Below are 21,006 nucleotides of genomic sequence, written 5' to 3'. Positions count from 1 at the left end.
ACTCACACCCACAGCTCTTGTTTAGTTACAGTGTGGGTCAAGGATCAGTACAGCATGCTCACGCACACACACACACACACACACAGATTGGCACACGTACAGTGTCTTTCACAGTCATTAGCTAACAGTTGTGCATCTTTCAGATGTCTGTGGTTGCCTCTTGCTGGAATAATGCTTCTTGAGGATTAACGGTTTAGGATAAAGGATGCTGTATGAATGTTCTTCACCTCCATCACTACAGGTGCTTTTACAGCTTCCTTAGAAACATCTTTGGTACATTTTTGTTGTTACACTTCTTTTTGTGCGTGTCAGAGAGGAGTCACGGTGCTAACCCACGACTTGGCTCCAGAGCAATGCCATGGTTACACCATATAAGGTTTTTATATTCAGTTAGAAAAAAACTTTTTCTATTAATCAATATTTGTGTAGGCAAGACTCCAGATGCTGTGGCCATTTGTGCTCTCTCCAACTGTAAACATATATATTTTCAATTTCTCCAATGTAAGATTACAAATCTATGTCACGAAAAACATTAGGAAAGTGTATGCTAATCAAATGACTAAATAAAGTGACTGGGGATAGTTAGTTTCATGGGAGTTATTATTAACTGATATGTAAGGATATCCACAGAGAAGTGTAAGCGTTGCTTTTAATTTTTTATTAAAAAATATAGATATAATACGTTCTCTTGCACAACAGAAAATGACTGGTTGCACATAAGTTTATTAACAAACATAAACATCATTAATACAGGGATTCATAATCTAAAACAAAACGCCAACTTTGTTAATGCATTGATTCATGTCTCAACCAAAAGCATTTCATCTCAAATATGAAGAACGTGTGATTTCTACAGATTTGACACCAACATTAAAATGGCCAGTTACAATCGGATCATTATAAGTCAAGCCCGTTTACGCTCCATAGTTTGAGGTTAAAGCTTTAAATTATAAAGTGATAAAGCAGCACTATATTGTACACAGCATGTTTTGTGCTGATGGTAAAAATGCAACAACAAAAAAAGAAAGAAAGAGAAGGGAGATCTTTGGCCGTCTGGAAAGAGGTCTTCATTTCCCGAAGAGCTCCATCATTCTTCTGTTATTTTGCGCTTGCTGAGCCAGCTGTTCTGCCCTGGACATCTCCATCATTTCCCGCAGCAGGTGGAAAGTCAGATCCAGAGATATCGGCGGGTCTTCGGACCTCCTTCCCCTCTCCATCGACTCGTCTCCGCGGTCTCCGAAGCCGCTTATGAGCGCCCTGATGTTTCCAACTTTCCCTTGTAAAAGACGCCGCGTCAGCTGGAGTTGCAACGCTCTGTTGTAGATGGCAGGTGTTCCGCCGGGATACATGGGCGATGATGGGAAAGAGTTAGAGTCCCCGTTGCCCAGTCGGATGAAATACTCCTCTCCAAGCCGCTCCAGGATGGGGCCAGACTGCTGCTGCTGTTGCTGGGAGTTTTGGGTTTGGGGAGCTGGGACGCGCAGGGCACCGCCAGGGCTCTCAATAGCCCGACATTCGTAGCGCGGTAAGAAGGCAACTAGCAGAATCACGGTGGTACCAAGTAAATTGAGCTTCATGTCAGGATATCAACAGGAATCTGAGAAGAAAAACAAATGCTTGGATTATTTTTCATCACAACTTTTACGCACGTAAAAATAGGCATCGCATTAATGTACCGGTGTGGTAACTATGAATAAAGTGTTGCAGCTTATTTTTTATTTAGTGATTTAGTGATTGACCTCCATCCACAGTAATTCAACGAAATAGTCTTGGTAAATTGGTCCGTAATGTGTAATATTTGCGCGTAAAGAGAGATTGGATTTTTGTTTGGCTCATTCGTGGATAAACTGGAAGAATTACTGTTATTGTTTCCAGCACTATAAAACAAAACCAATTTTGAAAATACAGTGCAATTACTAAGGACAAAATCTACTTGGTGAGTTAAAATAAGAAAATGTAACATGGCAAAGAATTCATGCAGAAAAACATCAACTAAGCTGAAGCTTTCCATACCTTCAACCTTTAGAGGAGGTCCAGTACAGCCTTGTAGGTTGCCAGGTAGTTGGCGAGATGCCGCCCTCCTTCACTTCTTTGAAGAAACAAGTATATAGTTACTTAAAGAGTAGATGCAGAATGGACTTATATAGCCGACCTCACTACAAGTGTCGCGCTCCAAGATGAGATTGAGTCTGCGCGTTCTTGCATGGGTGTGTAACGTGAATGGACGCCTCTGACAAAGTGCTTTAGTTTAGATGAGATGAGTCATATGTGAGCGTGCGCGCGCGTGCACCAGCGTCTACCACTGCTTTCAGAATAGGCCTGTAGGTGCCACACCTGCTGGCATTTTCACTTGAATGAGTTAGTTGCAAATAATTGCGCAGGTTTGAAAGGAGTATTAAGGCAAGATAAGTTTGAAAATATGCCTTTTTCTGCTTCTCAGGCACAGGCACAGCTCATTTTCTGAATTATGTGTCCACAATCAGATTTAAATGTAAAGAAATAATTATTATATAACAAACTACAGTGTTCTTTTTTATCAAATTGCCAACATTTACAGTGCCATAATGCAATAATGATACATAATTAAGAGACTAAAGATATTGGAAATGCATCAAATAGTTGCAGGTACAACAGGTACTTTTGGTGCAATCTACAGGACTGACTTTGTTGGTGCATATTGCACCACACTAATGATTCCACAGAAGGATCCCAGCTGACCTGTCTTGTATTCAGTGAATGTGCATCTGCGGTGCATCTCTGAGTGGCATTGTCTCCCAGTGATTCATTGCTGATGCAAGTACGTCACCACCTCTGCCTCCGGATGCCTTGGCCACCTCGAGGGGCCCACTGCCAAGCCACGCTTTCAGGATGGAGAGCTTTATCCAACATCAACTATTCAAATCTTGAATAGTTTGATGATAAAAAGTAGAACTCTGACTTGTCTGTTCCTCTGTCTGTTTCACACTTAGTTCAGCTATTGTGCAATACAATGGAATTCCTAATAATGTTTTACAAGTTGGCACTTTTCCACTTTAAGCATAGACTCTATATATTTGTTAAATCAGCTTTCACAATGTGGTAAAACCCTTTTCATTAATTCCTAATGGTAAATCCATTTTACCCACACATTCAGCCCAGGAAAATATAAGTTCCAGACATACAGTATACAGATTTAAAGTAAGAGCACAAACTGTGCAGTGTGCACTAACATAATAAAACAGGCAATTTAAGAGAGAGGAGGAGAGGAGAACATTTGTAAATGTAGTTCAAATGTACAAGGGGGATTTTTCTTCAGAATATCTGCCATTAAAATTCACATCTTATCTTGAGACATTTTAGGTGATCACTCAGAGTGTAATTTGCAGTCCACGTGAAATTGTTTCTCCTATTAGCCTCTCCACTTTGTCGCTGTTCATGCGTGCTGCTCCGGGCGAGGTGTCAGGTCCCATCATGAGAAACACATGTTGGCTGACACAAATAGAAAACACCGCCAGATGAGAGAGTGACTGCTCGTGGTCAACTCATGTCACCTCATTTTCAAATCACTGTCCCTGCACAGATCACTGGGAGAGAAATCCTCTCTTGTGACGCCACACCGGAATAGACTCAGGCTTAAATCGTTATCCCTTTGTTTCCTCAATTAAGGCGAGTCTCTCAGACGATTAGATTAGATAAAACTTTAATGATTCCCTTGGGGAAATTGGGATGTTGCCACTTAATATGACCTTTGTGTCTGACCTCTTAATGCAGGTAGAGAATACCATAAAATGATTAGATAAAAAATCTGGACTTGAGTTAAAGTGAATTCCATACCAGACACTTTGAAGTGCTTCTGAGAAAGGATTTCACAGAACCAATGTCAGACACACAAACTCTCCATGGCAACAGATTCTTTTAATTAATCATTTGACTTTCTAATTGCGATCTGTGGAGGGACAAGTGCTTCTCTGCGAACTGTCCCTTCCTAAATAATTGGACAGCTCTCCCCGGCGTATTGAGCTGTCTTTTTTCTAATACTTTTGGTGTTTTGCTTGACTTTGACAGACTCATTTTAATAAACAAGGTCACTCTGGCTGTTTCAATGAGTATGAACAGGTATTCTGGTGCTGATCGCTGGGACTGTAGAGCCCAGGGCTCCACACTTAGACCTGTAGCTCAGGTGTCCTTCTGGTTTATAGTCCAGTAATATAGCCTGTTATAAAAACACCTCTCTAATAGAAGTGAGAGCTTGGCCTTTCATTTTAAGAAAAAAGAGATGGAAGGTTTTACAGAAATGGCATTTCTGGTTTTACAATTGACCACAAAATTACACAAAACATGCATTCAACCAGCACACTAGATATATAAGTAATTAAATGTATGATAATGTTCAGTCAGGGCAGTTTAAGGCTAAACAGACTCATTAATTATGCAGAATGAACGCTGCTGACCAGTTTCCCCTCCGGGTTACTTGATGTTCAAGTATTCTTCAGTGCAGCTGCTTTTAAAAAGGAGCTTTTTGTGAGTCTTGATGCATGTTTTTTAAGCAAGCCATTTGAGATAAGATTGAACAATCTTCTGAGGCTCTTGAAATGATTACCTTTTAAAAAATTAAATGTGAGATGGCTTCCCTAGGCTTCTCCTATGGTTTGCATGCAACACAGCCTGCATGAGAACGTGTGATGCAAAGCTGTCCATAATGCAGCGACACCCCCAAGGGCCATTCTGTCTAAATGAATCTAGCTTGTGTAAATGTAGGTGTTAACTTACAGGCTTCCTTAATGCTTGTTCACATAGTGGAGGCCAATCTCCTTTTTGCGGAAGGAAAATAATGTCCACAAGGACCATATTTAATCTTTGTCTAAATTACCTTTTATATTTGTTCACAACCATGGCTGGATTTTCCCAGTTCAAATTTTACAATTAGGAGAGTAAACATCCTAATAACTTTAATTTAAAAAGCTTATCTTTAAATTGGATAGTGGATACTTAAATCTAAGCAGCTGTCTAAAGCATAATGTACCAAATACATTGAATTATAGGATATGTCTGGTGTTTCTTTAACTTTTTCTTATCAACAAATCCTGTTAAAACACCAAAACTAACAACATGTTAGCCCATCTTTCATTGCTTTCTGACGTCTCTCCCCAGTCTATGGCACTCAGCCCCAAGCCTATTTGTTCCTATGAAGGCGTAAATCTTTTAAACAACATATAGTTCCATCTTTATAAAAACCTTTATAAACGTTTTTAGCAAAGGTTACTCAGACAAGAGGCGTAAATGTTGCATTTGTTAAGGATATAACACACATTTGGTGTGCTAGTTACTGTTTACTGCACCAAGATGGTTTATGCTGGAAATAAATGTGTTTCATATATTGGCGTGGAAAAGGACAACAGGAACAGGACTATAAATGTTTTCAGGGATAGGCCATGTCACTGGTCCACATCTGGATTTAAACGACTTTACAGGACAAAAAGGTGTAGCCTGAGATGTTCAAAATATAACATGTATTGCTACACTTCTACTAAAAAATGAATAATATGCTTTCTTATTCAGCACTGACACAGGAAGTTTATCTTACTATTTATTCAAAATAAAATGTTCTCGCTTGTCGTGCAAGTTACTTACACCTATGATGCTTGTTTATAGATTGCACCTTGCTATATTGCGTAGGCCTACTGAAGATCTTTGGTATGCTTGCAACGCTGGGAAGAAGTCCATTTCATTATTTAATCCTTATGTTTTATGTTCAGGAAATAAATGTTCTGCTTCTGTGCATGATTTCATGTTTTTAAGTGATGTTTTTATTTCAGTAATAAGTGTTGAATAAGGATGTATTTAAATGCAGCAGAGGTCCACTCTTAGACTGTGTAGATTTGACTGCTTCATAGTGTGACAGAAATTGCCATCTCATGAGAAATCTAGGGCAAAAACATTCAACCAAACTTTCAATCATTTATAACTCAGTATTTCTGTCACAATACTGGGTTTGTCATTTCTTTATGCGGTATGATCAGCTGCGGGAGAACAAAGTAACTCTAGGCCTATGTGCAGAATGATTACCAATCATCATATGCACCAACAGTGACAGTTACCATACAGGTTGACGTCGACAGAAGGCAGCCACAGAAACAAAACATTTCAAATGTCTTTCTTCATTTTAGACTTGGCTTGTCTTTGAGCGTCAAAGACCTTGACCTTAAAAATCTCTCTTTTTCTTTCAACGCCTCTACCCCTCATTCTATATAACAATCAGAGGCATAAAGGCTGAAATGGTTGAATGGGTTTCTTGCTGTCTCTGTGGATGTCTTGTCACTTTGGTCTCAACTCAGATATGTTCATGCAGGTACTTTTTATCTGGGTTAAGGTCCAAAACAAGATCATCAGACCAATGAAAGTTGCCATTATGCAGATCAAAATGGTTATGCCTTCTATTATATAACTATCTTTTTCTTATGTAATATTCTAACGTGTATGGCAAACTCTTCCCAGTCGTATGCTTTGTTTGGAGGAGTTTTGGTAGATGTGGGATGTATTTTTAAGTGGAGCGCTAATGAGAGAAAACAGTCAGTGTAGTGGAGGCAGTGTGGTCTTTTCTTCCTTTCTTCAACCAAGCATGTCTGCAGCGACTTAACAATAAGTTACGGTTCAGCATGAGGATAGCCAAGGCTGGGTCATAATAGAAATGCACATCTATCACCACACAGCAGTGACCAGTTTAGTCAATAATGTCATGCCTTAAGAAACTGGAGAGGCTTGATGTTCTCATTCTGAGTGGTGATGGCTTCATCGAATTGACTGACAGTTGCTTGTTTCTAAGAAAGCCTTGCCCTGCATCTATATGTGTGTGCAAACTTTTAAAGCCATGTCGCAAAACTCTCAGAGTCCTCTCAGATGATCGCGCTGGGCATTGGCCTCATAGCATGCATAATGAATGTCCTCCAGCACATTAGAGACAGGATGCAAGCCTGTGAAGAAGCAGTGAAATCAGCTGTGTTTGTGCAGCAAGAGATGCATTGTTGTTTTTCAGAAAATGCATTTAAAGTAGTCTAATGAGGAAAACAATGGGCTGGGCTGTTATATATTGTGATGGAGCTGCAAATGGGGTCAAAGAATATCTTGATAGCCCTTGTGCAGAAAGGACAACTCAAACATAGTCTTAATTTTGTCTTTATCACATCAGAGGATAATTAGAAGAGTGTCTGTCCAATAAAAACATGCAGTATATAACTGACCTCCTTTGTCTGTGCGTGTTTTTACCCCCAAGTAAATCGAATGACTCACCCATTGTTTTCTTTTCTTTGTTTTACTGGTTGAGATCAGAAGATGACCGTGGGTTTTCTGCAATGAGTTGCAAAGCATTCCTCTTCTCCAATTGTTTGTGTAGGTGTCTATGTTCCCTCCTCGGTTTCTTTCTGATCATCAGTGAGGAGCTAACAGGCACTGATCACACAGGGGCTCCAGGGCAAAATCAAAAATGAGACAATTACACCAGACAGCAGCAGCAGCACTCTGGGAAAATCTGAGAACAGCACAAGAAAAGATGGAAGAAAAAAGGAGCAAATACAGTAGAACTGTACAAACTATGTTGGTTTGGCTTTTGGTACTTTACAATAATTAATGTGATTTTAAAAAATAAAATTGTGGTGTTGAATGTATCAGAGGATCATTGCTGGACTGAACTTTGTTCTCTGTGATTAATTTGACTGAGTGGCTGTAATTTAAAAGCCTCCAGAGCTTGGCATCAATCAATTGAACTAGTCAAATAAAACTAATGTAATGAATCAATCAGCAGAGATACACACATTAATCTGGAGCGCTCCTCAGTCAGAAGCCTTTCAACATCAGGCTTAACCCTCCAGAGAGAGGGAGAGTGTGAATGTACAGTACGGATGCTCATGATAACAGAGATACAGAAAAACAGTGGGAGACAGAGAGGTGGAAGATGCAGTAAGTGCGAATGGCAGGTAGTTAGACGCGCAAAACTGATCTCGTCTAGTAAATTCATCAGCGTGAGTGATTGGATGACTCGAGAGTGACGTCATTTCTTGGGATGAGCAAACGAAGAGAGGCTGCTGTCAGACAGACAAGAGGTGCAGGAAGTGCTCTGTCCTTCACTGTCCCCTTTCATCCAGTGATAATGGGAGGTCATCTAAACATTTAGCAATACAGAGGACCTGATGTAACCGTCCCTTGAGCTGTTAGAAACCTAACTTTGATGCAGAAATTTGCCTTTCCACAGTCAGTGTCTTTCAATGTCTTCTAAAAGCCCTCATCTGCACAAGAGCCCAACCCGTACTGTTTTTTTTTTGTGATTAACAATGTTTTGTTTTTTTAACAACATACAAAACATACAATTCGCAACATGAACATATCACTCTCCCACTCGCCATCCCACCCACCCAGACAAAAACCAAGAAAAGATGACCCAATAACAACAATATATAAGACCACACAACAAAATAATAACAAAACAGACAATCTGTAAACCAAATAAACCTGTGTATGATGACAACACCACAAACCCATCATACACGTCCCTCCCCAGCACAAAGCTTCTCAGGAGCCAGTACTGGGTTTTTAAGGCAGATACCGAAATTAATTGTGACCAAGATATGTACTGAGCAGGACTTTCTACAGTTGAAGATTACACTTTTAAGATGTCTCTGTGACGATGGATACCTTCTTATATGATATATTATAGTTTTTATCTCAGTCATTTAGGATTTCCTAATACCTAACCTACCTTAACTTTAGCCCAGTAGTCAAAACTCTTTCTCTAAAGTAAGTTTTATTTTCTGGTTTCAGTAGTGCTAAAGGGTAAACAAAATTAGTTTATGTTTATATGCTCTCAATTGCAGCTGCCAGGCTCTTGTTATGCTGCCAAGCATATTGACCTTGTGAAAGACTTTGCATCCTGATATGTTTAAGCACCGCTGTGTCTGAGCCTGGAAGATATGCATGGTCTTCACACAGCCACATTGCAGATTGCCCAAAATGTAATTTCAAGCAACTCCATCTTCTCCTTTTTTATGCTTCTTCAGTTTATCCACTGTCTCTGCTTCAACTGCTTTGCAGACCTGAGGATATCTTGCTGGCGATGCACCAGTTGCCTGTTTTGTTTTATACGGTGTTGTCTTTGTCCAGAGAACGAGACTTCTGCAGCCCTGTTGTGTTTTCTTTTTGTTCAACTGCTGTTTCTCACTGGGTCTATTTTCACTACTACACATAATACTTTTGGCCTCTGTTAGCATGAGGTTTTGCACTTTTGTGTGGCTGACAATCTGTAGATTTGACAGTTTTGGTTTGCTTGCTAACCTCTGTATGTAGTCTAAGCCGCTTACCACATCCTGCCTTAGCTCCTAAATCTCTTTTTTGTTGTAAAGTTCACATAATATCTTTCTAATCTTTAGAAAAGCCTCTCCAGTATCCAAAATTGGATCTTTGCCATGCAGGGTATTTTTTTCACCTTACAGTTCACTTCATCATCATCACAATCATCCTCCTCAGTAAACCTCTGTAGTTATGAAAGCTCCCAGTCATGAGCAGCCAAGAGCTAAGACAAACATCATCATGATATAACCTTCAGTATGTCTTCTGCTGTATATCCACAACTGCAATGAAGTTTTTGATCTGTACCTGTGTGTACAACACTGTAAGGAACTGAGGGTTGTGTTAGATATATAATTAGGGGTCCAAGCCCGAGTCTGCAAGAACGGGCAATAGCAAAGCTATGCCGTTCGCACAGCAGAGCTGTAGAACCCTATTGTTTTTCTATCGATTAATCATCATCATCATAGTCATTATTCTTCTCTGCCTAAAACTCTGACTACAGCCTAAACCGTACATGGTGGGGGGTGGGCATTTTCAGGAATGGTCCAGAACTCCGCAAGGACCTCAGGCGCAAAAATAGACCCACTTCCACCACTAGGTGGCGCTATAGCAGAAGAAACGCGTTTGGCCCTATAACTCCCACACCGTACACCGTACATTCAAAAACCATACATCCACTCGTTCCCTGGATCAAACTGAATCACGTGATATAGGCCACGCCCATTTCCGCCTAAACTTTTATGCGTCAAAAATCGCGATTTATCAAAAACCTACTTTTTCGAACTCCTCCTAGACCGTGCAACCGATCGGCATGAAATAGGCAGGTAGCATCTCCAGATGGGCCTGACAAAAAGTTAATAGAAACTATTTTGATGGGATAAAAATTACGCATATTACGTACAAACACATTTGTGTAGCTAACTATGAAAACAGCAACTTTGCCATATCTCAGCCAAAATAAATGCTATCAACGCCAAACTTTAGATTCATGTTTGTTGTGACCCTCTGGAGGTCGCTCACGCGTTTTACGAAATTTGGTCACTAGGGGGCGCTACAAGTACAAAAAGTTTATATCTCATGAACCACTCATCCGATTTTTACCACTAGGACCACTAGGTGGCGCTATAATGTTTTTTTGCCTTTAACTCCCACATTACACATTGCACATTAGAAAACCATACATCCACGTGTTCCTTGAATCAAGCTGAATCACATGATATAGGCCACGCCCATTTCCGCTTAAATTTTTTTCTGCAATATCGCGCAATGCGCAAAACCAACTTTTTCGAACTCGTCCTAGGCCGTGCGACGGATCAGCACGAAACCTGGTAGGTAGCATCTCCAGATGGACCTGACTAAAAGTTACTCAAGGAATTTTGCTACGTTAAAGTATGCGTATTTGACGACCAAACAAATTTTCATAGCTAGCTACCACACACGTATCATATCATATTTTGGCCAAATTAAATGTTATCAGCAAAGAACTTGAGATCCTTCCTCAACATCCCACTACGATGCTCTGTACCAAATTCGGCGAAGATCGGCCTTTAGGGGGCGCTATAAGCAACGTTTATTTGTTTTGGCCAATAACTCAATGCATTTAAATGGGAAATTTGCAATTGCAATATCTCTGCCACAGTAAATGCAATCAACACGAAACTTGTGATGCTCGTTCGGCATGCCGCTTTGAGGCTCGGTATCAAATTTGGCAAAGATCGGCCATTAGGGCGAACTATAATCAACGTAGACGAGTTTTGGCCCTTTTACTCAATGTTAATGGGATATTTGTAATGGAAATGTACCACAGACCTTGCAGCTCACACTTCTCAATATTTACTGATGTTTGCCTCCTACGATACATTTTGGTTTTCGCTTTTGCATGCTCCTCTGGTTTTTTACAATAAACAAACTTCTTAAGCCACCTGACAAAGTTTCCACAACCTTCGCAGTGGACAAATGCAACTCTTTTCTCTCACTTTTTCAATCCAAAATCAACACCATTCATAGGCGCTGATGAAAATACTGAGCACCCACGTGTGCCAGACTGCCAGTAGGCTCCATTCATTTACAATTAAACATTGCAGTTGGTGCTAAGTGGAGAGTCTGTCATAGTGTGATTGGTTATGTCGGTGGCATTGATTCTTAATTTCCCATGAAGCTGATCGCGGTAACATGTCAGTTGAACTTTTCATCTCCAATCCTATCCGTATACCATTTTTAAAGGTGGTCTGTATATGCGTGGAGGTGAACTGTTGACCGCTATGTTTGCAACGGCGACGTACCGCAGACGTCGCGGCTCGCTTCGGGTTCCGCTTTCACGCGCTCCCCAGGGCGTCGGGGGCGACTGGCGTGGGTGGCTTGGGCCCCGTCATAACTGCTTCCAATTCTAGTTAAATGTGTTGCTCTCATCACACAGTTATTCTTGCCATTGTGACAACCCACAACAAATAATTGCTGGATTGCTATGTGTGAACTTGCTTTGTGTATAATATACTCACTTTGCTGATAGAGATAAGTGTTTTCGTTATTATGTTCCTTGAAAATTAAAAATAATACATGTCACATGAGGGGCTCATCTGCCCTGTTGACAGCAATTTAGATTAGCTTTCACGATTGCTTGCAATTAAATTACAGCGCCTTTTAAAAACTCACTGAGTGTTCTGTGTGATTGCTTTAGAATTAGTTCTGCTGCAGGATACTGTAAATAGAATAAATGAATTTTATCTCAGGTCATTATATTTGAGTACCTGCATTTACATAGCTATTGTTGTTTCCACTTTTACATACTAATCAGTGTGCGGCGAGCAGATATTCATTGAGCGTAGCCAAAAGATTGCGCCCAACAAGTTTTCCAAGAACTTTCAATTTGATCACTGAACTGCTCTGTGATTGCTGTTTGCAAGTTGTGTTTTGTAATTAGAGTGTGTTTTTTACTCTTCTCAATCCATCCTGATGTGTCCAGTTCACTGGGCTGTGCATACAACTCCCACACAGCGGATTGTCAACGAAGGTGGGCTTCCCCAAGCTCCTTGACCACTCAACATGGGTGAGCATGAATTACATTAGCCACAGTTATGTAAACTTTAATTAAATAAGGGATTTGGATATTGGCACAACACCAATCTCACACTGCAGTGAGCTGGAAGCCATCGCTCTCCACTATGCACACTTTTTTTTGTATCCCAGTACACGTGCATATATGCATGGGTACGGTATGTGTTGCTATGTCATGATGCTCACAACAATGCATACTTTACACTAATAAACCAAGCAAGCTGTAAGTATATGCAGCCATCTGCCTGATTGAGTTGCGTGATATAATACTGAGCCCCGGGGTGGACGTAGTTTAGTTAAACTTGGGTTGGCAATGACTTTCAAACAGGGCAGAAGGAACAGGAGCCTAACTAACCACAAGTAGGTTGTACATAGCCTGAGGCGATTCACACAATTACAGTCAAGACGCTGCTTTGTTGCACCCCTCCTCACCGCCTGTAGCTACATGGAAAGAATCACAAAAGGGATCCTGCATATGTTGTCTGTTCTAAATCAGCTGTGACACTGAATCATCAGGTTTTTATTTGGGAGCACACAGATGGAGTTGAGGCCTTGTGGCTGTCGCTCTGCATTACTTTCCACTGACACCATGTACGCAGGCAATGAGCACATGAAACTGGAGTGTAAATTATAGGAAAAGTCTTAAAAAAAAACTCAAATCCTGAGAAGTAGCACACATGGTGATGTTTGCTTCCACTTTGAGGTGCTCGTTTCAGTGAAAAGGTGAATGTGTGAGCATGTGTGTGTGTGTTTGTGTTTGTTTGTGTGTGTGTGTGTGTGTGTGTGTGTGTGTGTGTGTGTGTGTGTGTGTGTGTGTGTGTGTGTGTGTGTGTGGGTGGTATTCTCGTGACAGACCTTAGGATGTTTGTAAGGACTGCATATGGAAATAAAAGACCTGTTTTTGTTCTTGATCACAGCTCCTTTTAACAGCTTTCACCACCATTACATTTAACCTCAGAGCCCAAGCAAGTGTGGACAAATTAACAGAAACACCAAATAATACCAAGCACCTAAGAGGGCAGCAGTATCACACTTTGCCTTTGCACAGAATCAAACCTTCTTTAGATGCTGTCACAGTCTGAAACTGTGTTTATTGAATAGGAAAAATTCCCTCTTTGAAGGAAGAAGTAGGGTGAAATCTGCTTTGCACGCTGAGATCTAAAACTCCCCAATAAAGGTTCATTGATGTTCAGATCTTTTCATTTCTCGGGGGTGCAGGTTTTACGCTCCTTACACCAGGTTTTGCTTCTTTGTGCATAGGCGTTAGATTAGAAAAGAGGTTTCTGAAAGGAGGCTCTTATATACAGTATATTCAAGCTTTGTATACCTAAGGCCACTATCTAGAGTTTTCTCAGAACTTGACCTCGGTGTCACTGAGTTTGAGTGACAGATGTGAATTTAGTGGTCAAGGCTGTACATTGGAGGTACTTAACCATTATACTAAGAGCGCACTTGATGATACATTCTGTTACCTTGATATATTCTGCTAAAAGGCAATCAACATAATATTATTTCTTCTTTCATTTGTAATTGTAATGTTGTATGAATTCAATTTGTCATGTGGTATTTTCTGTACACCACTTGCAAACACAAATGATTGGTTTTTAAATGCATACAATATATTTAACATCATTACTCGTTAATCTGAACGTACAGATTGGCAACTTTAATTGTAATTTATAATTGTTGAACATTAATTGTTCCTGGTCGATTTAACACAGTTTAATGATGCTTTAACTTTAAGATCAAAGGTTAGGTGAGATGCCTTGTGAAATTCTTCTAAACTGTTTCACTTACTCAAACTCTAGGGCACGGAGGGGGTCGGTGGGGAGGGAGGGAGCAGGATAAAATTTACATATCAAAGCGAGCATACCGATGCTTGAGGGTCCCTGCATAGATGTATGGGATCCATATTATTTATAGCTCAGGAACATCCCCTGGGATCCTGATGCTGTTCGGGATCTGTCATGCTATACAAGAGAGGATAGATGGGTGAATGTAGCTTGCAATTAATGACTGTTGCATCATGTCAGGCCAAAGGGTTTTGTGATGCGTGACCGACATATAATCACAGCATTGATCAGACAACTTTTTGGAGAACAAAGCAAACTGGGCTGACAGGAGTCACTTTGAGGGACACAGTCATGAGAGCAGGAGAAGAACTGTATATTGTAAGCTATCACTGATTCTCTGCTCTGACATGAATGGGATCATACAGGGACGTTTAGCATGCCAGTGACACACTGACACTTTGTTAGCGATAAGTGACATTGGCCCTAAGAATGAGTGGACCAAGGTGACTTCTGCCCTTTTGCTAATGAGCACCGCTCCTCTGACTCATTCGACAACATTGACTGATACAGGAGGAATCGCTCCTGTTGAATGGCGCGGGAACAAAGTCGCTAATCCCCAGTGGGTGTCTTGGAATATCAGCCTATTCCGGTTCTCTGCACTCAATATATCATACGAAAAAGTGCATGCAAACAGTACAACGTGTCACCTGTTGCAGAGGCAAATGGGAATCAAGTGTAAGTAAGGTCAGAAATGGACTAATGGATTGTCTAATAAAAGAGATAGAAATGGAGAAAAATTAAAAGCTTTAAAGCCACTAACAGAATAAATTAGGCAGCTTAAATTATGATGGTGAGCTACAAAAAAGGCCAAAAAACAAGTTTATTTCTAAACTTGACCTCTGTGTCACATCATCCTTTACATCCTGACTTGCATCTCCCACGCAACACTTTCCAGTTCCGGCCACAGATGATTAAGAGTTTTTTAAGTTCAAAAGACAGATAAAATGTCTGAATGACTCTACAAAATCCCTCTTGAAGCATCAGCGGTGCATGACTCTCAGCCCACAAGGGAGACAACAGCACTTCCACAGTGTCCTTAGTACATCTCAGAAAAGGCCAATTTGTCACTTGTTAGAATGCATATTTTGCTTGAAACAATTTCTTTCATTTTTTTTTCTCACATTCCCCATGGTCCATTGCCATCAAATCAGTCGCCGTCAAGTTGAGTAGCACTTAGTGGCTAAAAGCCCTCTTGTCTTGTGAAAGAACGAAACCCTACGTTATCAGGGTGGCTTTCTTTTGTTTAATATACCATTTTTACACGGACTGATCACTAATCATTAAATTGCATTTAAAAACAGTGCTATATGTGACATCATATACATCCTGCTCAGCTGTTATCAGTGTACACTAGATCTCAAGTAAGCATGCTTTTCCCCAAAAAAATGTATTGACAGAATTCTACATCCTTCCTGCAGTGAACAATTCCCCAGAGGAATTAGTGGTTGTCTGCATTCATTAAGCTCAGTATTAGTCTAATTATGCACCAATGTGCACCTACGGACTAATTAACAGGGAATCAATATGGGCCCTGGATGCCCCTCACGTAGGGGCCCGGTGCTCAGCGCCCTCATTATTGGAGTTGCACCGAAGCTTCAAAGAGGATTTCTCAGGCACTACCCGAAGGGCTGGATGACACATTAGGCTGCATAGGTTTGACAAAAGTTGGTGTTTCTGCTCTTTTTCTGTATGTCTCTCATATCTATCTACTAAATATGAAACTACCATTGTTACTGTTAGCTTAGCTCAGCACAAAGACTGAAAACAAGAAAAAACAGCTAACGTGGCTTTGTCCAAAGGTGAAAGAAATGACTAATTAACACGTTATATCTCTTTGCTTTAATTAGTATGAAACCCAAAGTATAATATTTTTTTTTTACCGGAGGCTACTTCAGGAAGTTACTGCACCCAGCCAAGGTATAGTCAGAGAGGGAGCGTGCCTATGTTCCCACGTTTCTAAGATAATTTTTTTTCACTGAAAATTAGGCCCTATGTTCCCACATTTCCTTTTTCATAAATTTGTATCAGATTTTATCCCCCTTTCTCCCAATTTGGTAGCCAATTCCACCCAACATATTATCCAGTAGCAATGGACTACAGATGGAATGTAACCCTAACCCTAACATAGGGCCTAATTTTAAGAAAAATCTTAGAAATGTGGGAACATAGGGCTGTGTGAACATATGGCTGTGGGACCATCAGGTTAGCTGTTTCCCCCTGTTACCAGTCTTTGTGGTAAGCTAAGCTAGCCGGCTGCTGGCGGTAGCTACATGTTTAGACATGACAATGATATTGGTCTTCTCATCTAACTCTTGGCAAAAAAGCAAATGAGGGTATTTCCCAACATGTCAAACTATTCCTTTGAAATAGCTAGTACTCCACCGATAAGCATTGCACTCCTTTAACATTGTCGGACTTGCAATGGACAATGTTTTTAAAATGGTAAAAATTGATGCAGCAGAACCAGACATATCGCCACATATCTACCTTGTCAAAACCTGGTGCCAATGTTACCCACAATGCAACTTGACCGCTGACATTTCAGTTGGAGATTCGGGTGTGTTATGTAAGGCTAATGTAGCCACTAGCCTCAAGCAGAGGTGAGGAGCGGGCTACTGAGGTCTGGTAAGTTCACTTATTTCTTACCTTGTAGACGGGTATACAGTCATATTACACTGTTTGTATTTTCACTTAAAAAAATATATTGATTGAATGGAAATGATGGGAAGTCTGTGACCTGCAAATCCTGACTGACTATTGATGAGAAAAATAGAAACAATATAGAAACAAGTGCCAGCTGTTGATGGAGACAAAAAATTCTTCCAATCATTTGATCATTATTCGCACAAAGTTGTGGGGCAACTCAGTGTCAGACCCTGGCTTAACAGAGTACAGGGCGTACCCGATGAGGTCACTGTGGTAAGCCCCCACAGTGCTGCTGAATACCAAACTGAGGGACGACCTCTGTAAGTTGCCATGACACCAGGAAATAACCAGCTCTGTCTGGTTCCAACATCCAGCATGAAGCCACTGCAGCATACACACTCGCACAAACACATACGTCATACACTCGCTTGCATGATCCTGTACACACACACACACACACACACACACACACACACACACACACACACACACACACACACACACACATATACTGGTAATGTGGTTGGAATGATATCTCAAGGACTCTCCCCTCCATGCTGTGCTGATTCTAGGAACCCAGCCAGGTTTTGGGGAGCAGCTGAACTGTTTCGCCCACGTCACCTGGACAGAGAGGGTGTTCCGGGAGACCACAGCTGTGTTTCCTGCTCACCTGCAAACAACACACCAATGTGACCTGCCTCCAGAGAGATGAGTAACAACTGTCACAGAAACACAGGAATACCCCTTGCCCTTTTTTGTCATGTTTAAACGGTTTGAAATGAATATGAGAGGCGCAGCAAAATGAAGGGTGATGCTGCAAGCCATGGTTGATGCCAATTTACTCTGCAAAAATAAATAAACAGATGATGCAGTTTATCTTCTGGCTTGTCCTTCTCAGAGTGTGAGATACCATGCGGAGAAGACGATAGTCTGAGAGCAGCATGCGGCTGTGAGGCATTGCACAAGGCCAAATGGTGTTTCTGTCCCAACCACAGCAGATCAATAAAGGCTCTGACCTCAACTGTCAGCCAACTAAACTCTGTTCGCCAGGGGACGCTCATTTCCTTTTCGCCATGGGAACAGGAAGTAGTGAATGTAATCTACAAAAGTGCCTAAACCTATCAGCTATCAGCTCAGTCATGTGGATTTTTTGTTTTGCATGAGCAGGCTTACGGGGTTAACTTCGACATACAGTACCTTTTATTTAGACTTCTCTGAAAAATCATGTTGTGTGAATCTATTACCCATGATCTTTACCACAGTGACAAATCTATAGTTCACTGTATGTTCAGGGAATATTTTAAAGCCTTATTTATGCCTTAGTGACACGTGTAAAGCTTGAAAATCGTCCTCTACATGCTCAGGCACTTCTTTTCCTGTAGAAAAGCAGACTAATAAAGCTTCTTTTTTAAGACAACAAACAGAATGGTATTCCACAAAATCATGGAAGAAATGTGTAAAAAAAACTTTTGTGTCCTCCAGCTAAGTAGGTGTAAGAATTTGATGTACCTATGCCTATAAATACACGAGCAAACTGTCAGCGGCTAATCACGTCTGATTTATGCCAGGATGCTGCTGTTAAGATTATTTTGCCCTTCTTTTATATCTGGCCCTGCAGCGCTCTCACCTCATTTTTGATGCTAACAGGTCAACTTTAAAAAAAAAGCAAGTTTGAAGCCTCTGGCTAGTTTTTGCATGAATGAATGTCCTTTCTTTCCTGCTGTGATTCATAGATTGTGGTGGCCACCAGTCAGTAGGTATTTAAAGATGAAGATGACAAAAAGTGAAGCGCACAGATTGTCATTTCTCTGTGAAGAAATGCAGAATAGAGATACACATTTAATATACTAACTAGGCTTGAAAAACTGTGAAAAGCTTCAAATAAAGTGGACAAATGCAATATTGTAACTGCACATGGGCATGTATTCTATATATAGGACACAATATGTGGCATGAATGGTCTTTGTAGCGCTTTGAATAATGCAAACCACTGATCCTGTTAAAGCTATGGGTTTGTCCCTGCTTAGTGAACCATTCACAAGTTGTATTCATTCATAATTCTTTTTTGCAAAGGTGCTTAAAGTCTTCATTATATTTCAGTTATTTCAGGATTTCTTTTAGTGTGACTGTTTAAAATTGGCATTTGGCAAATGTGGCATTTGAATACCTGATATGAGTGTAGTGTTTCCACATAACATTTGTAAATTATTCCAAGCCCAGGGTGTGCAGTACAAAAAGCCATTCCCCATTAACAAGATATTTTATATTTCTAGTTACATTACCAGTGGTGGAAAATGACTAAGTACATTTACTCAAGTACAATTTTGAGGTACTTTACTTGAGTATTTCCATTTTCTGCTACTTTATAATTCAACCTCATTGCATTTCACAGTATATTTTGCTACACTGCATTTATGTTAAAGCTTTTGTTACTAATAACAGATTCAGATTATTAATACAAAATATAATCAACAACATTATTCATAGATTAATCTACCCTGCAGCATATAAATTAGCCCCATATAAAAATTATGCTTGTGCATTAATTGTGTCAATAATTATAATCCATTAATAGAATAATATTATGAAATGAACCATTTGAAGAGTGAGTACTTTTACTTTTTGTATATTAAGTATATTTTGATGCCAATACTTTTGTAATTTTAAGTCTAAGTTTATTGGTTTATTGGTTTATTGTCCCCGTGGGGAAATTAAGTTGCAGCAGAAATCACAAGGCATTTTTGACAACATAAAGACAAGAAAACAATACAAAAAAAGACAGTAACATGTAGACATCACTACTCATAACATAGACCAGGGCATGCATGGGGGGCAAGAGTAGAGTTCCAGACATACTTTTGTATTTTTACTGAATTCAAAATTTGAATAGATGCTTTTACTTGTAACAGAGTACTTCTACACTGTGGCATCGCTACTTTTACTTAAGTAAAAGGTCTATGTGTACATAACACTCTGCATTAGCTACACTGTGAACTCAGGTGGGACCATGGTGGGACTCAGTCAGTTGTATAATATCAGATTAAAACCCTCCTGCATGTCCAAAATATCAATTTCACAGGAACTTGGTATAAAAAGAGTCAAAGAAATCTGCTTTATGCTCCTTTGGCTAAAATAAATAAACAATTCTAACCTGTGAGGAGGGTTTTCACATGAAAGTGGCGATATGTTGAGAGAACTATTTCTAAATCTGATCCTTTAAGCACATTTAGGAGCTGTGGAGATGCAGACACTGAGAGTGCTCCATGGCCAAAGCTCATAGAGAACTTCATCCTGCCTGTGCTGTGTATTTGTCCATAAAAGGAACACCATGGAAAAGTAATCTTGTTTGGCTGAATTCATGCTGGATCAAAAGTCAGCAAAAACCCTTCAACACTTGTGGAGACAGTGGGTGACACAGGCAGCGAGGCCAGCAGCTAACTAGTAGACTATGTTTAAATTGGGGGATTTTAGACAACATACATTCACGTCACTAAGGACCTTATAGTCCTCTCTAAATCACGACAGGGACTTCGGGCCACTAATTACGCAGTTCCTCCTCACATCTCCAAACACAACATCACTTGTGACCTTATCTCTGTGCCTGTCAGAGTGTTAGCATTCACATGGCAAGTCTGGTCGATGAATGTAATTACTGGAGCCCAAAATAATAACACCATCGTCTTTGAGCAACCAGCAGCCAGTCAATTGTAATGGAAACCCCCCCTCCTCCTCCCCCTCCTCCATCTCCTTCTCCAAATTAGTAGAGACAAGGACAAAAATAGAGTTATTAGAGCCCTGGATCTATGGGAGAAACACATACAGAATATACTATGACAGACAAGGAAGGATATTAATACTTCCATGAATTTAATCTCTCATGAAAACATTTATAGTAATCCTATTATAAAGTTTATCACAACTCCATAACTTTAAAATGATGTGCAGCCATTATAGGACTTACAGCGCAGAAACTTAAAGAGATGTGTCTCGTTATGTAGGTTTTTGAAGTGTCCCTGCACTGTAGTGTTTTGTCACTGACTGTATTTTGAACTTTTCAATTGTACAAGAGCCTGCACACCCAAATCAGTCTGGACGTCCTTTGAATTATTTTCTTTCACTTATTTCATGTTCAGCACAG

General features: G+C 40.2%; 1 protein-coding gene across 1 annotated transcript; it reads right to left on the bottom strand.

Moving 5' to 3' along the window:
- Positions 1-679: 679 nt before the first annotated feature.
- On the bottom strand, positions 680-2,261 carry crhb (corticotropin releasing hormone b). The gene is made up of 2 exons (XM_031281964.2): positions 2,014-2,261; positions 680-1,597 (listed from the first exon to the last, which is right to left on the bottom strand). Exon 2 carries the CDS (start codon positions 1,575-1,577, stop codon positions 1,068-1,070), a length of 510 nt encoding a protein of 169 aa, XP_031137824.1. The 5' UTR covers positions 1,578-1,597; positions 2,014-2,261; the 3' UTR covers positions 680-1,067.
- Between the last annotated feature and the right edge of the window lie 18,745 nt (positions 2,262-21,006).

The sequence above is a fragment of the Sander lucioperca genome, chromosome 1 (genome assembly GCF_008315115.2).
Source record: "Sander lucioperca isolate FBNREF2018 chromosome 1, SLUC_FBN_1.2, whole genome shotgun sequence".
NCBI lineage: Eukaryota > Metazoa > Chordata > Actinopteri > Perciformes > Percidae > Sander > Sander lucioperca.
This window is presented reverse-complemented; position numbering and strand designations above follow the sequence as displayed.

Coding starts and splice junctions, on each gene's coding strand:
- crhb (XM_031281964.2), bottom strand. CDS start 1,577: ATGAAGCTCAATTTACTTGGTACCACCGTGATTCTGCTAGTTGCCTTC.